Source organism: Sciurus vulgaris, assembly GCF_902686455.1.
Source record: "Sciurus vulgaris genome assembly, chromosome: 10".
Classification (NCBI taxonomy): Eukaryota; Metazoa; Chordata; class Mammalia; order Rodentia; family Sciuridae; genus Sciurus; species Sciurus vulgaris.
The window spans coordinates 77,212,874-77,236,322 of record NC_136470.1 but is presented as its reverse complement, the minus strand read 5'-3'; the positions used below and the strand labels follow the sequence as shown (position 1 = coordinate 77,236,322).

The following is a 23,449-nucleotide window of genomic DNA, read 5'->3' as shown; positions in this document are numbered from 1 at the left end:
TATTAGCAAAAAATGTCTTCTGCATGTTGAGTTCAGAAAGACTCACATGTTTTAGATTATAATATGAATATCATTTAGGCATCCACTTTTCACAGAAAATGAATTATTTTATCCTTTTTAATAACTCTAATGTTTTGTTGTTTATGATGAAATCAAGGAATAGAAAAATCTTTCAGGCACCTTATGATAACCTAGGATGCTCTTTTTCTCCTTCTTCTCCTTTCCCCTCTCCCTTCTTTTCTTTCTCCTTTTTCTTAACTTCTCTTCCCTCTTCATCTTTTCTCTTTCTTCCTTCTTCCCTTCCTCTTCCTCCATATGTAACCCTTGCCTTTTATGTAAGCAGTAACTAAAAGCCAGGCAAATCTACTGGATGGAGAAACCAGCCCTTCTCTCTTCCTCCTTACCCTATAAAATCTACACATTGTTGACAGAATGTTGATTTAAAATTACACTAATTGACAGTGAAAGACTTCATATAATCCTGTTTATATGACCTCCAATAATATTGAAAGATCAGATAAAAATCCTACCCTGGCAATTTTCAGAAGCCATCATAGACTATAACAAAAATGATTTAGATGAATGAACTTAACACATTCCACAAAATGCAAATTTGCATTTTATGCCAAACCCATCAGTCACCAACCCTGCTCCAAAAGGATGACTTCTGTGGGGACCAAGTACCTGCCTATAACCAGGAATCATTGTATTTACACCATTGCCAAACTGTTGGGTTGCTCAATAGGCTGTGCCTAACACCAAGTTACAATTACATTGGAACCCCAAATACTTTATTCCAGACATCCCCAGTGCTGCTAACTGACTTCTCAGTGAGGAACTTAATCCACTCTTGAAAACCCTCATCATTTGGGGAATTTTCAACATGATGTGTCCTATGTGTCATCAAACCAATCTCAATGATAACTTCCAGACTGGATCCACATGGTCACCTTCCCTGATCCTGGATCCCTTATTTCCTTGCAAGAAAACAAGAAGCTTTATGGTCTTCTTTCACTGTCATGTGCTCAGGGCCTTCTCAGGTATTTGTCCCACATCACTGGTCTGAATGGAGAACAAACAGAAAGACATTGCTTTGCAAGTTTATTTAATCTAGAATCTGATTTTCTTGTTGAATTTGAGTTGATGGGGAAAGGTAGGGAATTGACTGTAAGAAAGAGGCAGGTTGAAGCAGAAAGAATCAAGAATCAGAATAAGAAAAGACATGTGAAAACAAAAACTACTTTGCATTCCTTGATCAGGATGTGGGAATAGATTCAGAGAGAAACTGATGGAAGGTGGTGGTGGGGACAACCCATGGACCCTGTGCACATGAGACTGAAGGTGAGAAGACTGGATGGATGGGTGCTACAGAGGCTTTTGAGGCTCACTAATTTCTTGGGCTCTGAAGGTCTGCCACTGAATGTGCTTCATCCTGGAGGCCAGGAGAACCCAATGGCATCAGGTAAGGAGCACTTTTTCTACCAAGGATGAGGCTCTGGTGTGTCAGGGATAAATGTGATAGGAATGAAAAGCAGCATCTAAACCAATGAAGTAAGAAAGAATGGAAGTCAGTGACATAGATAGCAGAGGGATTGCCCAAAGCTAGGGTATGCATCACTGCTGACATATGCAGAAAAAGAAGGCGGGAAATGGGAGTCCATGGCAAGAGGAACAGTGACCTCACAGTGTTATGGGGCTATCATGGGAATAGCATGTGGCAACCAGAGTGATGATACTAGAACAAGTCTGGAGCTTAGTTAGCACTACAGAAATGAATGCTTTTATAAAATGAGAATTTCCCTCACTTGCTGTTTTTTTAAGAATTAAAAGACAATAGATATATTTATGAAGCCAGATCATGTGCAAGACAGTTGAATTCTTGCCAAACACTTCAGAATCTGAAGGTACCTCTCATCAGGGTTGATGCTGCTGTCAGTGTAGAAGTTTTGATTATAAAATCCATAGCTGGCATAGATCCAGAGTAAGTAAAAAATATGCCATTTATGATTTTTATTTCTGAATGCTTTCTATATTAATCAGAGTAAAATATGAACTGCTGCTATGACAAACAAATTCTCTAAAAATATTTTAACACAAAAAGTTTTCTCTTACAGAATTTGGTTTGGTTGCTATAGATCAGTCAACTTTTCTCAAATAGCGAATCAAGGACATAACCTCCTGCTCTGCTGTGACACTACCATCTACAAAGTGCAGCCATTGTCCAGAAGGAACAGAAATGCAGCGCTTCACAGGAGACTCCAGGGATTGAGCACTATGTAGTCAGCTTTTTGTTTCTCTGACCAAAATACATGACACTAACTAATACTCAACACTAAAGGAAGAAAAGTATATTTTGGCTCACAGTTTCAGAGGTCTCAAGGCACATGCCCAGTGACCTACTTTGTCCAATCTTGCCCCGCTGCCCACAGTTTCCACCACCTTCCAGGAGTCCATCCAGCTACCCATGGGTTAATTCACTGATGAGGTCAGAGCCCTCATGATCCAATCAGTTCTGAAAAGCTCCAGCTCTGAACATTGCTGCATTGGGGACCCTTCAACCCCTGAGTCTTAGGGGGCATTCCAGGTTCCAACTATAATAAGCACATTCTTCTGCCTGTATTCCATTGGCCAGATTAGTCATATGGCCCCACCCAGGCACAAAAGGGCTTGAAAACATAGTTATCCTCCATTCCACAAGGAAGTAAAATATTTGGTGAACACACAGGAACATAATTAATGTGTACAGATGTTATATTGTCATTATCTCATTTAAATCTATGAGGTAGGGACCATTGCTATGTCCATGTATTTCCATGGAGGAGAAACATCAAAGGAACGTGGTGGTGGGCACAGCCCACAGATCCCATTCACATGGGACTGAAGGTGAGTGTCACATAGAGATCCCATTGGAATTTTGTAGATCCTAAGTCTTTTTGACGTACTAATGATCTAAATAGTCATTAATAACCTCCTTATACTGCTCCTGAGCAACAAGTTATACATTGAAAAGAGGCTAGACAGAGTAGGTTCTGGTCACCTGGAGCATCTGTGACTTCTTCCACAGCAAGTACATTTGGGAAGTCATTTCCCATCCTGACATGTCAGTTTTCTCTTGAGAAATGGATGTTTGAACATTAAATTCCCTTTTAGCTTGAAAGTCCATTTAATTTTTTGCTTTTACATTTTTAAAAGAATATTTGTCAAAGAATTACTTCTGTGTTCTTTTTAATGATCCTTACAGGATGTACAGGATATTGGGAAAACTCTCTGCTGGAATCCTATCATACAGAGTGCTTAGCACCTTCTTGGTTCCCTCAACTTCTTTTCCCACCGAAGACTTTTCCATCTGTTAGCACACCCCACTGTCAAAGCAGCTGATTCCTGCTGGTTTAGGAAAGCATTCAGCATGGCTTATGTTCAACAGCCTCTTGTCTCTTTTCTGGAGCACGCTGGGAATGTAACGTGCCAAATCATTTTCACCTTAAACTCAGCATGAAATGTGCCCATCTGGGCTTCAGAGAAACTTAGCTAATAAAGCACGAGATTGCTGAGGAAAAGCAGATATTTGTGCTGTTCCGCAATTGCATGTGCCAAGAGCCCATTCCTGCTGGCTCCTCTGGGGAAGCTGAGGTTTTCAGGTCTAAAGTCAAACCTCCAATCATGGCCCTCTCAGGTATCTCCCTGATACCAGGAGACAAAAGTCCTCATCTGATTCCCCACTTCTCTTTCCCTTTTCTTTCTCTGATTGAAGCAGAACCTGCCTTTTTTTCCCTACCAGAAACAGGAGGCTGTTTTCTGTTCACAGGAATGAAGAACAGTGGCAAAAAATGATGTTAAACGTGGTGAAATATTTCCAGGACAAGATGGTGATTTTTCCAAGTATGTGATAATGGAAATCTGGACCTGAGATGGGTGACAATTTTCCAGGATGTGCTTTTTACCAGTTTTTCAGAATACATCATATGTTGCTGGCACTAAGGGTGGATGGGAGATAAAGTAGAACCAGTCAGGAGGAATAAAGGCTGACTGGTTCTACTTTTCGTTAAAGCCCAGGGTGGTCTAACCCATTCATTCTTCGCTCATTCACTCATTCATCCATGCATCCATTCCGAACATTTTTATTGAGCACCTCTGCTGTATCAGACATTGTGGTTATCAAAGGGACAAAAGTCCACAGTGCTCTCTATTTCTATTCTTATCCCTCTTTACCCTCAATCCAGCTTCCCCCACATATTGGTCAGAATAACCCTTCAAAATATAAAGTCATTTCCCCCACAAAGAGGTTTTCAATGACTATGTCTTTATTTCGTTGCCTGAGACTGAGGAACTCATATAGAAAAGGAGCATATTAGCTCACAGCTCTGGAGGCTGGAAGTCAATGAGAATGGCACCAGCATCTTCCTGGCTTTGGGGGAGGACTGCATGCTGCACTGCAGCAAGGCAGAACAGCCAAAGGTCCAGTAGATGTGGGCAGAAGGGACAGAACACTAGGGACCCCTTTGCTTTATTTCAACTCACTTTGGAGGAAACTAATCCAGTCCCAGAAGAGGGAGGCTTTACTTCCTTTCCCAGAATTAACTCAGCCCTGTGAGAGTGGCATGAAACCTTTATCAGGGCAAAGCCCTCAGGACCCAAAAACCTTCTGGAGGTTCCACTACCTCTCACCACCATTTCACTGGGGAATAAATTTCAAGTTTTGAAAGGGGAAAACAACACCTAATTCATAACAGACTTCTTATTGCTTTTAGAATAATCAAAACTCTGTACTACCTGTACCTGCAAGGTCCTGCCAGTCTGGCCTGGCCTCACATGTCTGCACTCCTCTAACTTCTTCTCACTCTTTCTTACCATTTTCCATCATACTGGCCTCCTCTTTTTCTTGTAGACATCAAGCTCTTTCAATAGAGGAATTCTGTGCTTCCTTCTCTAGGCCTAGTCTACTGTGGGACTGCATCATTCACTTTGTTTAGGTTTCAGCTTAAATTCTGCCTCCTCCAAGAGCCCTTCGTTCACTACTCTGTCATCAATATACTTTCCTTCCCAGAGGTTATGATGATCTGTAATATTTTGTATACTTGTTTTCTTTCTGGGTCATTGACAATGTCCTTAGTATGCCTTGGATCTGGTTGTGCCCCCAAAAGATTATGTGTTAATAACATGGTCCCCAGTGCAGTAAGGTTCAGAGGTAGGGATTTTAAGCAATGATTGAATCATGAGGGCTCTATCCTCACCAGTAGATTAATCCATTGATGGATTAATAATTTGAATGGACTTACCAGGAGGTGGTGAAGAATATAGACAAGTGGTACATGACTGGAGGAAATAGTACACTGTGACAAAGTAGATCTAGATAAAGGCTGTTCATACTGCTACCTGTCTATTGGGAAGACAGAGGTGCTAGTTCTTGACCCAGAGGGAGGCAGGATACTAAGGCAGAAGTAATTGGGTTGTCAGAAGTCTTCAAAAATAAGGTGAATTCTGACCTGGGCCCTGAACAGAGTTCCCAGATGGGGGACATGGAATCAATGATTAAGGTATTATTTTGTGTGGTTGAAGAGGGTATGCATGACATGAAGAAGGGAGAGGTGGATTGGCAAGCATCCCTGGGCAGGTCCAACCGTGTTTGTATCACAGAGGTGGAGAGGTTGTCAGTTACCTTAAAGTCTTTGAGTATAGTGAGAAAGAATACTAGTCCCACTGCTGACTCTCAGCAAGAGAGTGGTGCTTCTGCTAAGTTGTTGCCTCTGTGTGCCTTTGACGAGGAAGCATCCATTTACCTGCAGTTAATTCCTGTCCTCAACATTGTTCCCAATTCTGTTCTTCATGTGACCTCAAACCTACCTGTGTTTGGATCAGTTATCTTCCAACAACTTGGAAGAAAAAGACAAAAGAGAAACAATCTTGTTATTTTATCCCTTGATAATGGCATTCAGATATACCTTTTGAAGAAGAAGGAAACTATCATCAATATTTAAGGGCAGCTTACAGTGGCAGGCTGGTGGCCTGCACCTGAAGAAAGCCAGGAGTTAGTCTGCTGCCACAGATGAAAGGCTGGTGTGAACCACAGTGTGAGTGGGGTCGCCACTGCCCTGGGACCTGCATTTCTTCCTGGAGGAAGACCAGAGGTGGTAGAATAAAATAGTAAACTGGAAGGTCAAAAGGAGTTCCCAAGATTTTATTTGGTATCATTGTCTGTTATCACTGATTGGTGGGATTCTGCTCTTTATTAAAGCCATTCAGTAAAACCAGTTTGTTTCACAGTTGTAAGTAGACAGGGTGGTGAGGGAGGGTGAGGAAGAGCCACACAATGGCTATGAGGGTTTCTTTGGGTCAGATAGACCTGGGCTGGCTTCTTGGTTCTGTCCCACTTCTATGTTACATAATTTTAGCCAAATTATGTGACTTTGCTGAACTCGGCTCTATTCTGTGTAGAACTGGAGTAATTTTTGTAACAGAGGATTATTCTAAATGCTCATAGAAAGTGTATATAGAGAGGCTGGGGAGATAGCTCAGTCAGTAGAGTACTTGTTTGCAAGCACAAGGCCCTGGGTTTGATCCCCAGCACCCCAAAAAAAAAAAAAAAAAAAAAAGAAGAAAGTATATATAGATGCTGAGGATTGTGTCTGAAATATAGCATACACCAGTACAGATCAGTGTACTATGATTATTATTTACTACTCCCACTACCACTAAAGTGATTTCTGCATGTATTTATTAGACTATAAACTGTGGGCAGGAAGAATTCATTGCAAATTCTATTTTTTAATGTCCCATTGAAATGAAATAACTAACATATAAATAGCCCTTGATAAATATTTATAGAAAAATTTTAAAATGAACACATTATTTTAATTTAATACTTTCTTAAAAACTAATTATTATTAAATTATTTGTTCAAGAATCATTGGACTAAATTCTTTTTTTCCTTTTGAACTCATTTTCTATGGATTTCACCAACATTGGGGAAAGAGGAGAGAGATAAGGAAGCAATTTTTTTATGTGATTCAGGACAGGGCCCTTAAAACTAGGTAGAGCTGGAGTAGGGTCCCTGCTCTGAGGCTTCCCAGACTCAGGGTTTTAATCTGTAGAATGGGAATAGCACTTAGTGATAATAATTATAACAATAATAGGCAGTGTAACGAAGCACTCATCTATATTGTTTCATAATTCTCACAAACATGTGAGGGGGTGTATGATCACATGTGAGACAAGATCGGCCTACCTGTCTCCCACGTGGTAGAGAGGTACAGCCAGATGAGAACAGTCAAGTACCTGGTCCAATGTCAGTTAGCTCCATCTCCTTGTTCCCTCCTCCACTTAACCAGAGGCTGAGATGCAGACAGATTCTGGTCACATGGCTGTGAGGGGCTGGAGAAAGCTTCCAAGCTTATCAGGTGGCTCCCACACCTGTGTCCTTTCCACTGGGTCCTACAGCCTCCATCAGAAGTCAGTGGGGAAGACATCTTCACATCTGTACAAACCTCCTCCTCTCTCCTCAGCTCAGATCATTGTCACCTAGCTGTTTGGGGATCATGTGGCATGAGTTAACCAGTCATATGCTTGCTCTCAGGGTCACTGTCCAGGTGACAGAGCAGGGCCACACATGGCCAGGATATAAAACCTGCCCAGGTCAACAGGTCTTGTGCTTATGTCCTGTGCAGTGCTGTACCACTGCACTCATGACAGAGCTGGCACTGTCTGGCCTGCAGCCTCTCTGCAGGCAGTGGCTTGCTGGGGGCACTGTTTGGGTCATGTTGCTGCCTCACTTGTGGTTGCCAATGGTGGAGCACTGCTGAGTTGAATCACCTCTCACACAGACTTCTTTTGTGTCCTTGCCACAGAGGCTGTCTCTGCCTTTTTGATGCAAGGAGCAGTGAAGCTCCATCCCTGCCACAATGTCACCTTGCTTGTTGGCTCTATCCACAAAGGGAGATGGATTGAAAGAGAGTAGAGAGAGAGAGAGAAAGAGAGAGAGAGAGAGAGAGAGAACAAGATGTGCAGGGTAGGCATTGATCCTCCAGATAATGGCCAAATACAAATAAGCAGCATGAACAATGAGAATAAAGGTGTCTCCTCGGGACTCCACCTCCCTGCCTTCTCATCCTTCTGTCTCTACTCACTTACAAGCCTGGGGAACCTTGTTTCAAGGAGGAGTTTTGACTCTACCCTAAACTCTTCTTTCTGCACTTGTAACAGGATCCCTGATCCTACCTAACTTGCTATCCTGTTGGGGTCCTGAGATGGCTAACAGAAGAGGGGAGCTGCCCCCATCCCTGTCCGCTTTCCACCTCCAGCTTGTGTTGGCCTGCTCCATTGTACATTTTCACTCCAGTAGCCCCTCCTTCCTTCTTTTTAATTATGTCATTAATGATGCCTATTGTTTAATATCTGTCATGCCTACCAGAACAGGAGATCTACATGTGTTCAGAAAATATCAGGTTTATTTGCCACTCTATTTAGGCTGTCCAGTGGAGACTCAGGGAAGATGTTAGATACTCAATTAATACTTGTTGAAGGATTAAACTCTATACTGTTTGAACAAATTTCCAATTGGTTTCCATTGGTCCCTTGTGGTCAGTTTTGCACCTCTACAAACCACAAAGCTCAAAAATGGAAAATTAATCTTTGTGACGTTCAAATCCAACGTTTTATTCTTTTTCTTTAAGCTCTGCTCTCCTCCTTAGTCAAAGACTGACAGAGCTCCTCCTCCTCAGCCCTAGTCATTTCTCTCTGAGATTCACCATCTTATCTTCTGAGTGCATTTAGGTGGCCTCAAGACATCCTGCCACTTAGAGCTTCTTTGTCCTCTCACATGAGATTCTTCTTGCATGAAATGTCCTCTTCCCTCTTTCTCTACTTGGAGAATTCTACATGTTTACTTCTAGAAAGACTCCCTGGAACATCCACTTTATCCACTCTTCCAAGTAGAGTTGACCACTCCTCTCTTTGTGTCCCCTGCTGAATGCTCCATCCCCTAATTGTCAATTACATGTTTGTCTTCCCCAAAAGGCATGGTAAAATCAGAACAAGACTGGGGCCGGTGAGCATGGTGGGCAGTTGTAGGGATGAGGAAAGAAGGCAGAATGGGTATTCAATTGCAATTGCAGTGGCTGAATGAAACCATGAAGGAAGCCAGTGGGGGCACTGAGAAGAAGGGGCCAAGGACACATCTACACCAGTAAGAATGGCATCTTTAATCCAGAGCAAATGCAGGGCATGTTGCATCTTTCAGGGCACCTGCAGGAGAAGTAACTGAGTCTGTGTCCTGAAATAGAGTGCACACCAGGTGAGCTCGGGTGCCCAGCATCCATGCACTGAGGTCTGACATGCAGCCCAGAATTAGGTACAGATACAAATTAGAAATGAATTCCCTCTGTAAGCAAAAAGCAGAACAGAGAACAGAAACACCTGCTAATTTTGTGTGAATCAATGCTTTCTGTCCTGGAGATAACCTAAATCAGATGAGGAATCCAACCAGATCCCCTTGTTGCATCAGTCAGGGACAAACTGCAGAGCTGGACCTATGTTACTGGGGTTTTGCCTCTGACTTTGGAAAGCTGGTTAATCAGTCCATTGTATCCCTTGGATTCTGGACATTTTGAAGTGGAAAATATAAATCAAGGGTATTTTTAAAAGATCTCAAATATTGTATTTAAACAGATATGGAATTTTCCTTCAGAGTGAACCAGGTGACCAGGAATAAGTCATTTAACCCCTCAGGGTTTCTGTTTACTTGTCTATAAAATGGGAATAATTATAGTATCTGTCTTATACCCTACTGAGACATATGGTATACTAGAACAAATCCCTGTGTTTAGTACTTAACGAAGAGCCGAAACCCTCGAGTGGGGGCAATATTTCCTCTATGAGACATTTGGCAAGGACCAAGTAATTTTTTTTTTCACATAAGGGAATTTATTAAGCAAACAGTCTCTTCCTGCATGGTAAGAGAGAAAATGAGAGGAAACGAGAAAGGAAAAGAAAAGGGCGCGTGCTAGAGAGAGAGTGGAAAGCCAGGAGGATAGAGAAAAGTGTGTAGGACAGACAGAAGAAGAATGGGAAAAGATGGCAGGGAAGCTACAGTAAAACAGTTGAATTCTGCCGGGCTAACAGGGGACCAATATCGGAGAAGGATACTTGCAAGCTGACTGATGAACCAATAGCTAGCTAGGATGTTCACAGATTGACAAGTCGTTGGGAGACGGGCAAAATGGCTGTACCTGGTGGGCGGGGGAGCAGCTTTATACACTACATTTCTTTTTTTATAAGAAAATCTTTTACTCTCCAGTTCTTTTTGAAGCCTTCTCTCTCCATCCTGCCTAAGAGACTGGGGTTGGTTTTGCAGGTGAGATGTAAAAAGTCCATTCTCCTTCCAGACTTCCAAAGGCAGATGATTTTCATGGACTTCATTTCCTCAATTTGACTGAAATAGGTTCTACACTAACTGCCTGTCCCCAATTCTGACTTCATTTACCCCTCTAATTCTAGGAACTCCTTCACTGCTGTAGGGAAAAGGGGTGATGACTGATCTGGCTTCTTCAAGCTGGAAGGGGGCAGCATGGGGCAAGCAGTTTGGAGTTCCCTTTTTAGAAATCGGGTCAATTGAGGGGTTCATGGTAGAAGGCCGGTTGGGAAGAGCAGGTTGTAGAGGCATATGGGGATGGGTGCTTCTATGAGAGAAGAACAAAAGACATGAGTACTGAAAGGAGATTGATACAATATAAATGTTGCAGAATCTGGAACATGCCAATGACTATCATGAAAGTGACAGAAGTCAATAATCCCTCACCAGGGGGTGGAAGAACTGAGAAGGCCTAGCAAAGGCTGGAGAGGACAAGGTCTTTATTTGGGAACTTTAACATTGTCTAGGTTATCAGGAATGTAAACACAACATTTAGTAGACATACTAGCAAACATAGTTTAAGCCTACCTGTGTCTGTAGGCCTTAAACTGACTAAAAACTTCTGACTCTGGTAGTTTCTCTTGATAGTTATCAGGCGCATTTGCCTAAAAATCTCTCTTTTGTAGCTTTCAGTTTTTATTCTAGTGGGCTAACACAAGTGTACATCTTAAGTTACATTTAAGTATTATGTCTTTTAAATGCCCAAGAATGGCTATATTTGGGTTTTAACTGTTTTGCTAGGTGTTTAAGATCAAGCTGGTCAAAGTGACCTGTTCCTGTCTGTTAAAGAGTCAGCTGAGTTCCCACAGGGGTCACTCACAGAGAACTTAAGAGCAGCTTCTTAGCTCCATTAGTGCCATTGGTTAGGCAATGTCTTCTCGATGAGGTGGCTCCCCTTGGAAGCATTAGGGGTGTCTCCCTTTTTCCATGACTCTCCTCTGCAGCAGGTGCACTGAGTGGCTTTTCCTCTAGTGGTCTCATCACTCTTCTTGGTCAGGAGGTTGTGTGATCCAGAGTTGCAAATCTCCTTGGAGAAGTCCTCTTGTTCCCTGGGTTCAGGCTGACTTTGAGGGCAAGACCCAAATATGGACTTTTCTTGACCTCTGTATTTAATCTCAATCTCTAAGTTTGATCTTAACCATCAAGCAAGTCAGTCTCACCAGTCATAAAGCAAGAGTACTGGGCTTTAACTTCAATGTCTATGACTTTACAGTTATTTACCCCCTTTTATATAATTGGGGTTTACATTATCTGTCCTATAGGTGATGGCTTACTATTCCAAGTTAATTTACGGTGTTCGCTCTTGAAGCACTACTTCTGCAAAATATCTCTCCCCTTGAAATCAGACAGGCTCTGCAAACTGCTTTGATTAACTAAATATGACACAGATGATATTATGCCAGTTTATGAAATGAGTAGCATCTACTTCCTGCCTCTTGGAAACCCTGAGTTACCATGTGTGAAACTTGATAAATGGAGATTCCAATTGTCAGTGACCTGAGTGACAATCTAACCAGCCACCCCTGTCAAGGCACCAGTGAAACTCTTGGATTCTCCAGAGCAGCCCATCCTCCAGGAAAACACCACTGCATCTATGTTGTAATTAACATCATATGGAGAAGAATTGTCTGGTTGAGCTGTGCCTGAATTCCTGCTCCACAAAATTGGGAGATAAAAAATGGTTATAGTTTTAAGTTGTGACGTGCTGGGGTGATCTGTTTTGTATCAACACACAACTACACAGAAGAATCAGATGTCCTGATAGGAAAAGATCTTGTATTTTCAAGTCTTTTCTTTCTTGCTTCTTAGCTCTTCCTGTAGGCTCAAGCACCTCCAAACCTAAATTAAGCATAGCCCCTTTCAGATTCAGATCTCAGCTTACATTGAAATGTAAATGGAGAAGGCACTGTGGGAAACCAATCTGAAGCCCAAGGGGAAAAAGTGTCCACTTTAAATTTCTCCTGGGCTACGAGTCAGAATACTTTTCTCCCTTTCAACTTTTCTTTCCTTCTCATTTTTTCATGCTTTAATTAATAACCGTTATCATTTTTCTTCTAGGACTTTTGTTTTCTTAAATGCTATATTTTTGAGCTCACAATTTTGATCCTACATACCTAGGTTAATGATTTTTGATCAGTTCTTTTTATCCAACTCTCAAGTTATTCTTGAACATCTGTTACATTGCAATGGAGATAAATATCACAAGGCCTTTGCTTTTGTGTTAAATATAAGTGTGCATAAAAATTAAAATTTTAAAAAATGGATCCAAATATTTTTAATTCACGTGATTTAAAGAGGTTCAATTTAAAGTGGGTAAACTGAACGGGCGGTGGGGCGGCGGAGGACGTGGAGGAGGAAGAGGAGGCCGACCTACAAGATGGCCCCTGCTGCAGGAGCGGCCTCGGCAGCAGCAGGTGGGGGGCTGGAGGTGGCGCTGGCGGCAGCGGCCGAGGCCCAGCGGCCTGGGACAGAGTCAGCGTCGATGGTGGCAGCGGCGGTGGCAACGGCAGCGGCAACGGCAGCGGGGATGTGGAGCTGAGAGGAGCTGCTGCTCGGACCAGCGCGGTTATATTTCACACTATGTGCTGACTGTATCTACAGAAGATATTTAACGAAAAAAAAAAAAAAAAAGATAAACTTTTTTCAAAGATTTTGATTCCAGTGGAATCTTTGCTTTAGATTTGTGTGTGTGTGTGTGTGTGTGTTAGTGAATTGTAACTCCAGAAGCAATGCCTGTAGAAGCTCCACAATGGACGGATTTCCTCTCCTGCCCAATTTGCACTCAGACTTTCGACGAAACAATTCGAAAGCCCATCAGTTTGGGCTGTGGCCATACTGTCTGTAAGATGTGCCTGAACAAACTCCACCGCAAGGCTTGCCCATTTGACCAGACCACTATCAATACCGACATTGAGCTCCTCCCCGTGAACTCAGCATTGCTGCAGCTAGTGGGTGCTCAGGTCCCTGAACAGCAGCCCATTACTTTGTGTAGTGGGGTTTGGGGTTGAAGACACAAAGCATTATGAAGAAGCCAAGAAATGTGTAGAAGAGTTAGCATTGTACCTGAAACCACTCAGCAGTGCTAGAGGAGTGGGTCTGAATAGCACTACCCAGAGTGTTCTGAGTCGCCCAATGCAGAGGAAGCTTGTGACTCTGGTTCACTGCCAGCTGGTGGAAGAAGAAGGCAGGATTCATGCCATGAGAGCTGCTCGCTCTTTGGGTGAACGAACAGTTACAGAGTTCATTCTCCAGCACCAGAATCCTCAGCAACTTTCTTCCAATCTTTGGGCAGCAGTCAGGGCTAGGGGTTGCCAGTTCCTTGGACCAGCAATGCAGGAGGAAGCTCTAAAGCTGGTTCTGCTGGCCTTAGAAGATGGCTCTGCTTTGTCAAGAAAAGTACTGGTTCTTTTTGTGGTGCAAAGGTTGGAGCCACGGTTTCCTCAAGCCTCTAAAACTAGCATTGGGCATGTTGTTCAGCTCCTTTATAGAGCTTCCTGCTTCAAGGTCACCAAACGTGATGAAGACTCTTCTCTGATGCAGCTGAAAGAAGAATTTAGGACCTATGAAGCTCTGCGGCGAGAACATGACTCCCAGATAGTGCAGATTGTTATGGAAGCAGGCTTAAGAATTGCACCAGACCAGTGGTCCTCTTTGCTTTATGGAGACCAGTCTCACAAATCTCATATGCAGTCCATTATTGACAAGTTGCAGACCCCAGCCTCTTTTGCTCAGAGTGTTCAGGAACTAACTATTGCTCTCCAGCGGACTGGAGACCCGGCAAACTTGAACCGACTAAGACCCCATTTGGAACTATTAGCAAACATTGACCCAAGTCCAGATGCTCCTTCTCCTACTTGGGAACAGCTAGAAAATGGACTGGTTGCTGTGCGTACAGTTGTGCATGGGCTGGTTGATTATATCCAGAACCATAGCAAAAAAGGAGCAGATCAACAGCAGCCTCCACAGCATAGCAAATATAAAACATACATGTGTCGAGATATGAAGCAAAGAGGAGGATGCCCTCGTGGCGCCAGCTGTACATTTGCACACTCACAAGAGAAACTGGAAAAATTTCGTAAGATGAACAAACGTCTGGTTCCCAGAAGACCTCTGAGTGCCTCTTTGGGTCAGCTGAATGAGGTGGGCCTGCCTTCTGCCGCCATCCTTCCAGAAGAAGGTGCAGTGGATCTGCCTAGCAAAAAACCCCCTGCTCTACCAAATGGAATTGTGTCAGCAGGAAATACAGTAACACAGCTGATTCCACGGGGAACAGATCCCAGCTATGATTCTAGTCTGAAACCAGGGAAGAATGATCATCTGAGCAGTAGTGCTCCAGGATCCCCTCCTGACCTGCTAGAATCTGTCCCTAAGAGCATTTCTGCTTTACCTGTGAATCCACATCCTGTACCTCCAAGGGGGCCAGCAGATCTGCCTCCAATGCCTGTCACCAAACCACTTCAGATGGTACCACGAGGTTCTCAGTTATACCCAGCACAGCAAACAGATCTTTACTATCAGGATCCTCGAGGAGCTGCCCCACCATTTGAACCAGCATCTTATCAGCAGGGTATGTACTATACTCCACCACCATGTGTGTCCCTCTTTGTCTGACCTCCACCATCTGCTCCTGAACCTGGTCCTCCCTATTTGGATCCTTATCCACCTTACCTCCAAGATCGTGTTGTGAACTCTCAGTATGGCACACAGCCACAACAGTACCCACCTATGTACCCACCTCACTATGATGGCCGTCGAGTGTCCCCTGCTCAGTCTTACACAAGAGAGGAGATTTTCCGAGAAAGCCCGATACCCATTGAGATTCCACCTCCTGCAGTACCATCCTATGTACCAGAGTCCAGAGAAAGATATCAACAGGTGGAGGGTTACTATCCAGTAACCCCTCATCCTACTCAAATCAGACCTTCGTATCCCAGAGAACCTCCATATAGCCGGCTTCCTCCTCCTCCTCCTCCTCCCCAGCCCCTTCCTAGTCTAGATGAGCTACATCGCCGAAGAAAGGACATAATGGCCCAGCTGGAGGAAAGAAAGGTTATCTCTCCACCTCCTTTTGCACCTTCACCAACATTGCCTCCCACATTCCATCAAGAGGAATTTTTGGATGAAGAATTGAAGGTAGCTGGGAAATACAAAGGAAATGATTATAGCCAATACTCTCCTTGGTCATGTGACACCATCGGCTCCTACATTGGAACCAAAGATGCAAAACCCAAAGATGTTGTGGCAGCAGGGAGTGTGGAAATGATGAATGTGGAGAGTAAAGGAATGAGAGACCAGCGATTGGAACTTCAGAGAAGAGCAGTAGAAACCAGTGATGATGACCTCATCCCATTTGGAGACCGACCAACAATATCTCGGTTTGGTGCCATTTCTCGAACTTCCAAAATGCTATATCAGGGTGCTGACCCAATGCAGGCTATGGCACCTCAGGGAGCTCCCACAAAATCTATTAACATTTCAGATTATAGTCCATATGGAACGCACAGTAGCTGGGGAGGTTCTCCATATTCACCTCATCAAAACATAACTTCTCAGGGACACTTCAGTGAGAGGGAGCATGTATCTATGCCAGAAGTAGCCAGTCATGGAAAACCCCTTCCATCTGCTGAGAGAGAACAGCTCCGGCTAGAACTGCAGCAACTGAACCATCAGATTAGCCAGCAGACTCAGCTACGTGGATTAGAGGCTGTTAGTAACAGGCTGGTGTTGCAGAGGGAGGCAAACACCCTTGCAGGCCAGCCACAGCCGCCGCCACCTCCTCCAAAGTGGCCTGGAATGATCTCAAGTGAGCGGTTGAGTTTGGAACTGCATCAAGTGGAAAGGGAAATTGGGAAGAGAACCCGGGAACTAAGTATGGAGAACCAGTGTTCTCTGGACATGAAAAGCAAATTGAATACAAGTAAGCAAGCAGAAAATGGACAACCAGAACCACAGAACAAGGTTCCAGCTGGGGACCTTACCTTGACATTCAGTGACATATCGAATGGATCAGCCTTGACACAAGAGAATATCAGCCTCCTGTCAAACAAGACCAGCTCTCTGACCCTATCAGAGGACCCAGAGGGAGGAGGGGATAACAATGACTCCCAGAAATCAGTAGTTACTTCCAGTTCTGCTCCCTAAAACATGAGGAATCCTACTATTCTCTTCTGCCCCTAATCAATTTGTGGGGCATAGGGGTAGAAGAATGGATGACTTCTAAACGTGTTCTCTAAGAATGGTGAGAGAAATCCAGGAAAAGCACCAGAGGCAATGTGCACAAACACCACTACTAAAAACAAACCCTGCACATAGTTCACATTAATTTTTTTTTTAATTTAAAGAAAAAGAAAATTAGCAGTATCTGCAAGCAATTCAGATTAAATTTGTTTTTGTTCTGTGAAAAAAAAATAAATAAAAAAATAAAGTGGGTAAACTAATAGAAGTAAAATGTCCTTAAAATTAACTCACAAGTCTCTAAGTGGTCAAACTAATAAAATGTTGATGTTTATAAAATGTCTAACATCAATTTTTCTAGGACTTTTCTTCAACAGGAAAGAGATGGCAAATACTGTTGGTACAGTTGTCTGATATCTTGGTTTTTCTACAATAAGATGAATGAATTAAAGTCAACATGTATGGGATTACTCAAATGTGTTTGTTAGAGACATCTAATTAATTTATAAAATTATTCCATGAAGTAACATACTTAAAAACATTATTCTTTGTATATTAAATGTGTTCATATTTTCCAGGTATATAAACCTTTAAAGCAGAAAATTAATCAAGCTGCTGTTCTCCAAATTAAACTTGTCTATAATGGTCAACCTATCATTTAATGTTCTATTATAGGACCTGTCATCAATAGGGTATATGTAAAATGACATTTAAGAAAAAGTGTAATGCACAGTAGCAAAAATGGAACAACAGTGACTGAAATTGGGGTCTCTGATGACCTCATGGCTGTGGCATGCCTGGTGCCTGGGAGTGCTCCTGTGCAGGGGCACAAGATGCCTAACTGCTGTGGCAGTACATTGATCTCAGGCACACAGCTCTTGGGCAGGAAGGAATTCTTTTGCTAGATAACCAGTGTTTCATCAGCTCCCTTCTCTGGTTCCTGCCCACCTTACAGTAACTTTGGAACCTAACATTGCACATATATAAAGATTGTTGACATAACTCTTTAGATCCGCATTTCCATCAGAGAACAGAGCTCCATCTGATCTCAGCTTAATCTTTAAAATCTGTGTTTATAACCCTTTATTTTCTAATACTCCTTTGTCCCTCACTAAAGAGCCCCACATTACCTGAGATAAGGCTCTGCCTCACAACCCTGCTACACATTACAATGGCTCCAAAGTAAGCCTGACTTTAACTCATTTAAAATTGTGTTCAAAAGTCTGATGTTTGTTGTAAAGATTACTGTGATCCCAAATGGGAACTCAGCCAAAATTCAAGATAGTTATTGCACAAACTGAATGTTTTACTGTTGATGATTCCATTTTGTATTTTCCTTGTAAACTCTAATTGTTGCCTGATCAATAAATTAAAAAAATGCAAACCCAAATAATTGTATTTATAAATTATTTATAAAGTTTTACTTCATTAAATGAAAACCAATATAGTGGCTTTGAATATTATTAGATTTGAGTTGCGGAAATAAAAGTTCTTACTACTTGAATAACTTTTGGTAAGTTTCTTAACCTCTTGAGCATTTGGGTCTTTACCCATATATGTGAATAATAATATTTACTGTAGGGAATTATTCTGAATGTTCAATGGGGAAATATAGATGAAAGTTTCTACTATAAGTTTTGGCACCCAAATGTCATTTGATAAACTTTTGTTGAATTTTAATACTTTTAGAGGTTAGGAAGGAAAAAATTAGCAAGAACTTTGGGGAACAAAGTTTGCAAGACATGAAACACAGTAAAGCAAAAATCACTGTAATTTCAAACTGTTTTTGGCATGAACACAGGCAGCACTTGGATTCTCCATTGTTTTAGAGTGGAATGGAGTGGGCCATGGTTCTGACTGGTGAGTGGTCTCAGGTGATTGTCCTGTATGTGTGCTGGGGGATTTCTGACAAAGACTTCACCAACGAACATTGGTGTAAATGGAGGTAAAAGGGGGTAAGTGCACATGGCGATAGATCCAGATTTCTATGATCAATGGTTGGTGAGTGGGGAAGCCCCTCTGATGCAAACTCTACTGAAATGGATTTAGCAGCTGAACTCATGCCTGGGAAGGGAGGGAGAGCTGGGTGCCAGCTTCAGGCCAGTGAATGTACTATTTAAGCAACAGAGGTAAGGGGTTGCTTCCACCTGGGGAGAAAATGGTTGCAAGTTGCCCTTGGAGTTGAGTTATCCTGTTGTGGGATCCCCTCTGAAAAGAGGAGGCGCATGTCCTTTCCTGAAGAAAAGTGAGCCAGTGGCTTAGAGCCAAGGACACACAGAGCTTGTCTGAGCAGTAAGCCTGTGAAAGGTGGAGGGTAGGAAAGAAGCTCAGGATGTGGTGGCCTCCCCAGATGTGTTGTAGAGGGCCCAAGGCCACAGGAAAGTTGATATTGGCAACTCACAGGTAGTTAAATGGCTAGCAGGAGGGACCCTTGTTATAAATTAACGAAAATAGAGTACCTGAATTAACAAAAGTTAGATCTCAGCTTTTTCCCCAGATTGAGCCCAGAGTACTCCACCACTGAGCTACATCCCCAGCCTTCTATATTTGTATTTTGAGGCAGGGTCTCACTAAGAGGGCCAAGCAGGCCTCAAACTTGTGATCCTCTTACCTCAGTCTCTGGAGTTGCTGGGATCACAGGCTTGTGCCATTGTACCTGGCCAATTTATATCTAAATTTGAGTCCACAGGATGATGAAAGCTGGATTCTTGATGTATAAAGAAATAAGAAAGTATATGAAGTAGAACAACCAGACAATTCTTCTCCATATGATGTTAATTACAACATGGATGCAGTGGTGTTTTCCTGGAGGATGGGCTGCTCTGGAGAATCCAAGAGTTTCACTGGTGCCTTGGCAGGGGTGGCTGGTTAGATTGTCACTCAGGTCACTGACAATTGGAAGCTCCATTTATCAAGTTTCACACATGGTAACTCAGGGTTTCCAAGAGGCAGGAAGTGGATGCTTCTTAGGTTGAATCTCTCATCCTCGAAGGACTTTTATATGCATGAGCATAATTTGCCCACAGGAGTACTTTGAGAACACTCCTTCAGAATGCTCACTTTCTTTCCTATTCTGGGTGCATTTTGTTTCTTGTTGCTCCAAAGCTGATAGATGGGCTGTGAATCTGGCAGGTGATGGATCCATGGGGCCCTGCAGTAGGGGAGTAGCTCATGAAATTATCTGTTGGGAACTTAATATTTGCATTCCCTACCTCAATGTGATGACAAGGTGGGCTTTGGGGAGGTAATTACTTCATGAAGGTAGAACTTTCATGAATGGGAGGCTTTGTAAGAAGAGGCCAGAGATCTAGTTAGCTCTGCATCTGCCCTTTGAAGACACAAGAAGTTGGTGGCCTTCTACCTGGAAAAAAACCTTCAGCAGATCCCAACCATGCTGGCACCCAGATTTTAGACTTCCAGACTCCAGAACTGTGAGAAATAAATTTCTCTTGTTTATAAGTCACCAACCTGTGGTACTTTGTTATAACAGCATGAATTGACTAAGACATAGTAACAGAGCAAGGCATGGCCATTTTAGGAAGAAAAATGAAAGAGAACACATATCCATTGAACCATTGGTAGATGAAAGGGACCCTCTAGTTAGTGACAAATTCTGACTCACATGGTCTTCCAGAAGAGGTTGAACCCAACTGCATGCCTTCCCCTGGCTATGTTTACACTTCAGGTTGAGCTTTCAACCCTTCCTCTGGCAGATGGTGCTCACCTTATGTTACTCCTAAATGCTCTGCCCATTTTTATTCTTCTGTTTGAATAAGGAGTGGTTTGCATTAGTAATAGAACCTAGTATTTTTAATAAACAAATAAACAAAAGCATTGGATCTTACTTCTGTGATTTACCAAGTTTATTACCTTGGAGGTTCAATAAAATCTCCTGAGACTTGCTTGATTCATCCATGAAATGTTTCCCACAGGTGTGTGGAGGAGATAGATGTCAAATACTCTGCAGGTTCATCTGGATGTTCTTTAGATGGATGCTTCATTCTCTACTCCCCAATTCAACCTAGAAAGTTCTCATTGGGTATCCAACATTTCCACAGAAGTCAGAATTGTGAATTACTCTTGGACTTATACTCTTCCAAAGAGTTGTGGTGAGTTACATTGGGGCTAAAAAAAACTCCAGTGTATTAAGGAACATAAACAAAGAAGATGAATATGAGCCATGGCAGTTTTGACCCATGTGGGCTTTCTCAATACCTACCATAGACTACCAAAATAAGAGAGAAAGTAAGAGCTGTTTACCTCATTTCAGAATCTTCATAATCATTATCCTCTTCGCCTTAAAATAGTATATGAAGTAGAAACAACAGAGAGCATCACTGTTACCCAGTTTACAGGCATTAAGCCTATAAGAGTTACCATGTATAAGATCTGCTTAATACATGAGCTTGTGGTTGTGAGAATACCTGCCAGGAAGTGACCCATCTCTCTTTAGTCTCCCAAATTTCATAGTACCATCACAGGTACATGGTTAGAGGAAGGGGCAAATATTTTCTAAAATGATAGATATATTTAAGGGGAAAATGGTTTTTATTTATGCAACCCTTTCAAAAGCAATCACCATTTTTATGCATTGATGGTGAAAACCAAGGTTCAGCAAGTTTAACAAACTCTACCAAGATTGCATAGCAAGCCAGGAGAATAGTCAGAATTGGAATCCAGCCTTTCCATCTCCCTCCATAGGCCTCCTCTAGATCCAATATTTCTTGCCAGCAAATTGCTACTGCATATCTAAAATAACGCCTCCTCAAACTCTAATAAAATGACAAAATTTCTCAGCAGAAATAGATTTCACAAATTTTAAGCCTCACACCCCCCGGCATTTCTCTTTGCTCTGTTAACTTAGTTCTTGAGGGGAGAAAGAAAAGTTACCGTCAGTGATTTTGCTACAAGAGTAGAAATGACACCCTTAAGTAGCTGAGACCAAATCATTATTCATGTAGCACGTGGGCTCTGTCATTCCTCACAGCCTCCCCTGCCTGTGACTGGCTCTCATGTCCACCCATCCTGTTAGAATGTGTTAAGATCGTTACACACAGACCAAGCCTGTGAGTCTATTCTACCTAACAACCATCCCCTGTATGACTCCATTTAGATTTAGGGGGAAAAAAAATGTTTATTTCAATGTCACATGAAAGATCATGTTCTGGTGGTAGTTGTTAAGTGAAGACATTTTCTACTCTAATCTGAAATTGGAGAATCCTACAGAACAATTTGAAGCCACAGGGAAGCAGGAAACACTAAAAGGAGAAACCATAGCAAGGAAACAAGTGGGCGATTTTAAATTCTCACAGTTCTGGCTGAGATGACTTTTCACTGTGGCAAACATAGAAGGACCTTAGGGGAAAGAATTTTTGTGTAAAAGAGGAATATTCCAAGTAACACTAAACATGGAAGTTGTTTCTTTTCTGCCTAAATCTGTGGAGATCTGTAACATCTCCTTTCAACGAAGGGGAAGATTTTTGGTAGGTTCAAGAAAAATGAGAGGGGCTGGGAGTGTGGCTCAATGGTAGAGCACTTGCCCAACATGTAGACAATGGATTCAATCCTTAGCACCACATAAAAATAAATAAATTTTAAAACTAAGATGTAAAAATTACTGTAACATTAGTTAAAAAAAAAAAAAGAAAGAAAGAAAGAAAAATGAGAGCACTTACATAGTGTTTACAAGGTTCTGGTTTGGGGTCTACCAAAAGGGCTATCCTCTTTAATCACTAATAATCATTTTCTAAGAAAGCATTTACCTTAGATAAGGGGAGTAATTTGATGACAGTTGCATAGCTAATAAATGACGAGCTTCAAGTCTATACCCAAACTTTCAACTCTAACCTTACACTACAACTATGGCCCTCACAGGTACTCACAGACACTTAGCAGTGGGTGTTATACAGAAAAGTGAAGGCAGAGTCTGCTGTTGTTGGAAGTACTTAACATCCTGGACATGCATAGGAGCTGTTTGGGTGAATGTTATTAGTCATTGAAAACAATAAAAATGGAAATAGTCAAAATGAAGTAGGTTTGGTCCAAGGCAGATGACCTTTGGCCTCAGGGACTGAATGCCCAATCATTGCAGAGGCGGCTGAGAACTCTGTGACAAACTGTCATTGAAGGAAGTGGTCCTAGGTATGTGGGATGGGCTGACTGGTGTTGATGGTGTTGACTGCTGCCATCAGAGAAGGAGGCAGGACCAGGCAATGGCAGCAGGGAATGCATAGTGGGAACAAAAAGAGAAACTGCCTCAAAAGTGCTGGCTGAAGATTTGAGCAATGCCAAGGGAGGAGGAAGTGAGAAAAGCTAATACTGTATTTGAACTTTACTTATTGATTTAACACCATTCCTTCAGCACTGAATTTACACCACACTACACAGATACCAATCAAGCCATGCCAAAGTCCTTTCCATTATTGAATACAAAATGTAGGTGTGTAATTGATTGCATGTAGTATTTGAGTTTCATTTTGTATATAACAAATATAAACATATATTTATGTAGATATGTATGCTCACATAGATATAAAATGTGTTTGTGTGTGTGTGTGCACTTCAGCAGTGGAAATGGTGGTGGTGATGGTGTAAAGATTTTTCTCAACATACTCTTTGTTATAATTTTAAGCCCTGAGTTGGCAAATTCATTAAAACATTACTGCAGAGTAAAACCTGAATCAAGTAGATTCAGTCATCTCTTTAATTCATATTTTGGGGGACTTGATTTGGATCAGGAGTAGTCTGTATCCAAGGATCATTCTTGTTTGGAATGTCGTCCCTTAGCATGCCCATTCAAGATAGCAGAGTCTTGAGAGGCTGCTTGGTCCAGCTGATTAGAGATTAATAGTGAAGTCAGATTGGAGCTTCCAG

At 42.2% G+C, this 23,449-nt stretch overlaps 1 protein-coding gene and 1 pseudogene across 2 annotated transcripts in view; both read left to right on the top strand.

Annotated features, from left to right (window-relative positions):
* LOC306671068 (biogenesis of lysosome-related organelles complex 1 subunit 6-like) overlaps positions 1-23,449 on the top strand; it is a 343,174-nt pseudogene that overhangs the window by 7,986 nt on the left and 311,739 nt on the right. The gene's annotated exons all lie outside the window — the stretch shown is intronic.
* On the top strand, positions 12,766-16,759 carry LOC306637588 (roquin-1-like). Its single transcript, XM_079100343.1, is given in 3 exon segments — positions 12,766-13,401; positions 13,403-15,010; positions 15,014-16,759. Coding segments are annotated over 3 exon segments (3,408 nt in total). The 5' UTR covers positions 12,766-13,131; the 3' UTR covers positions 16,544-16,759.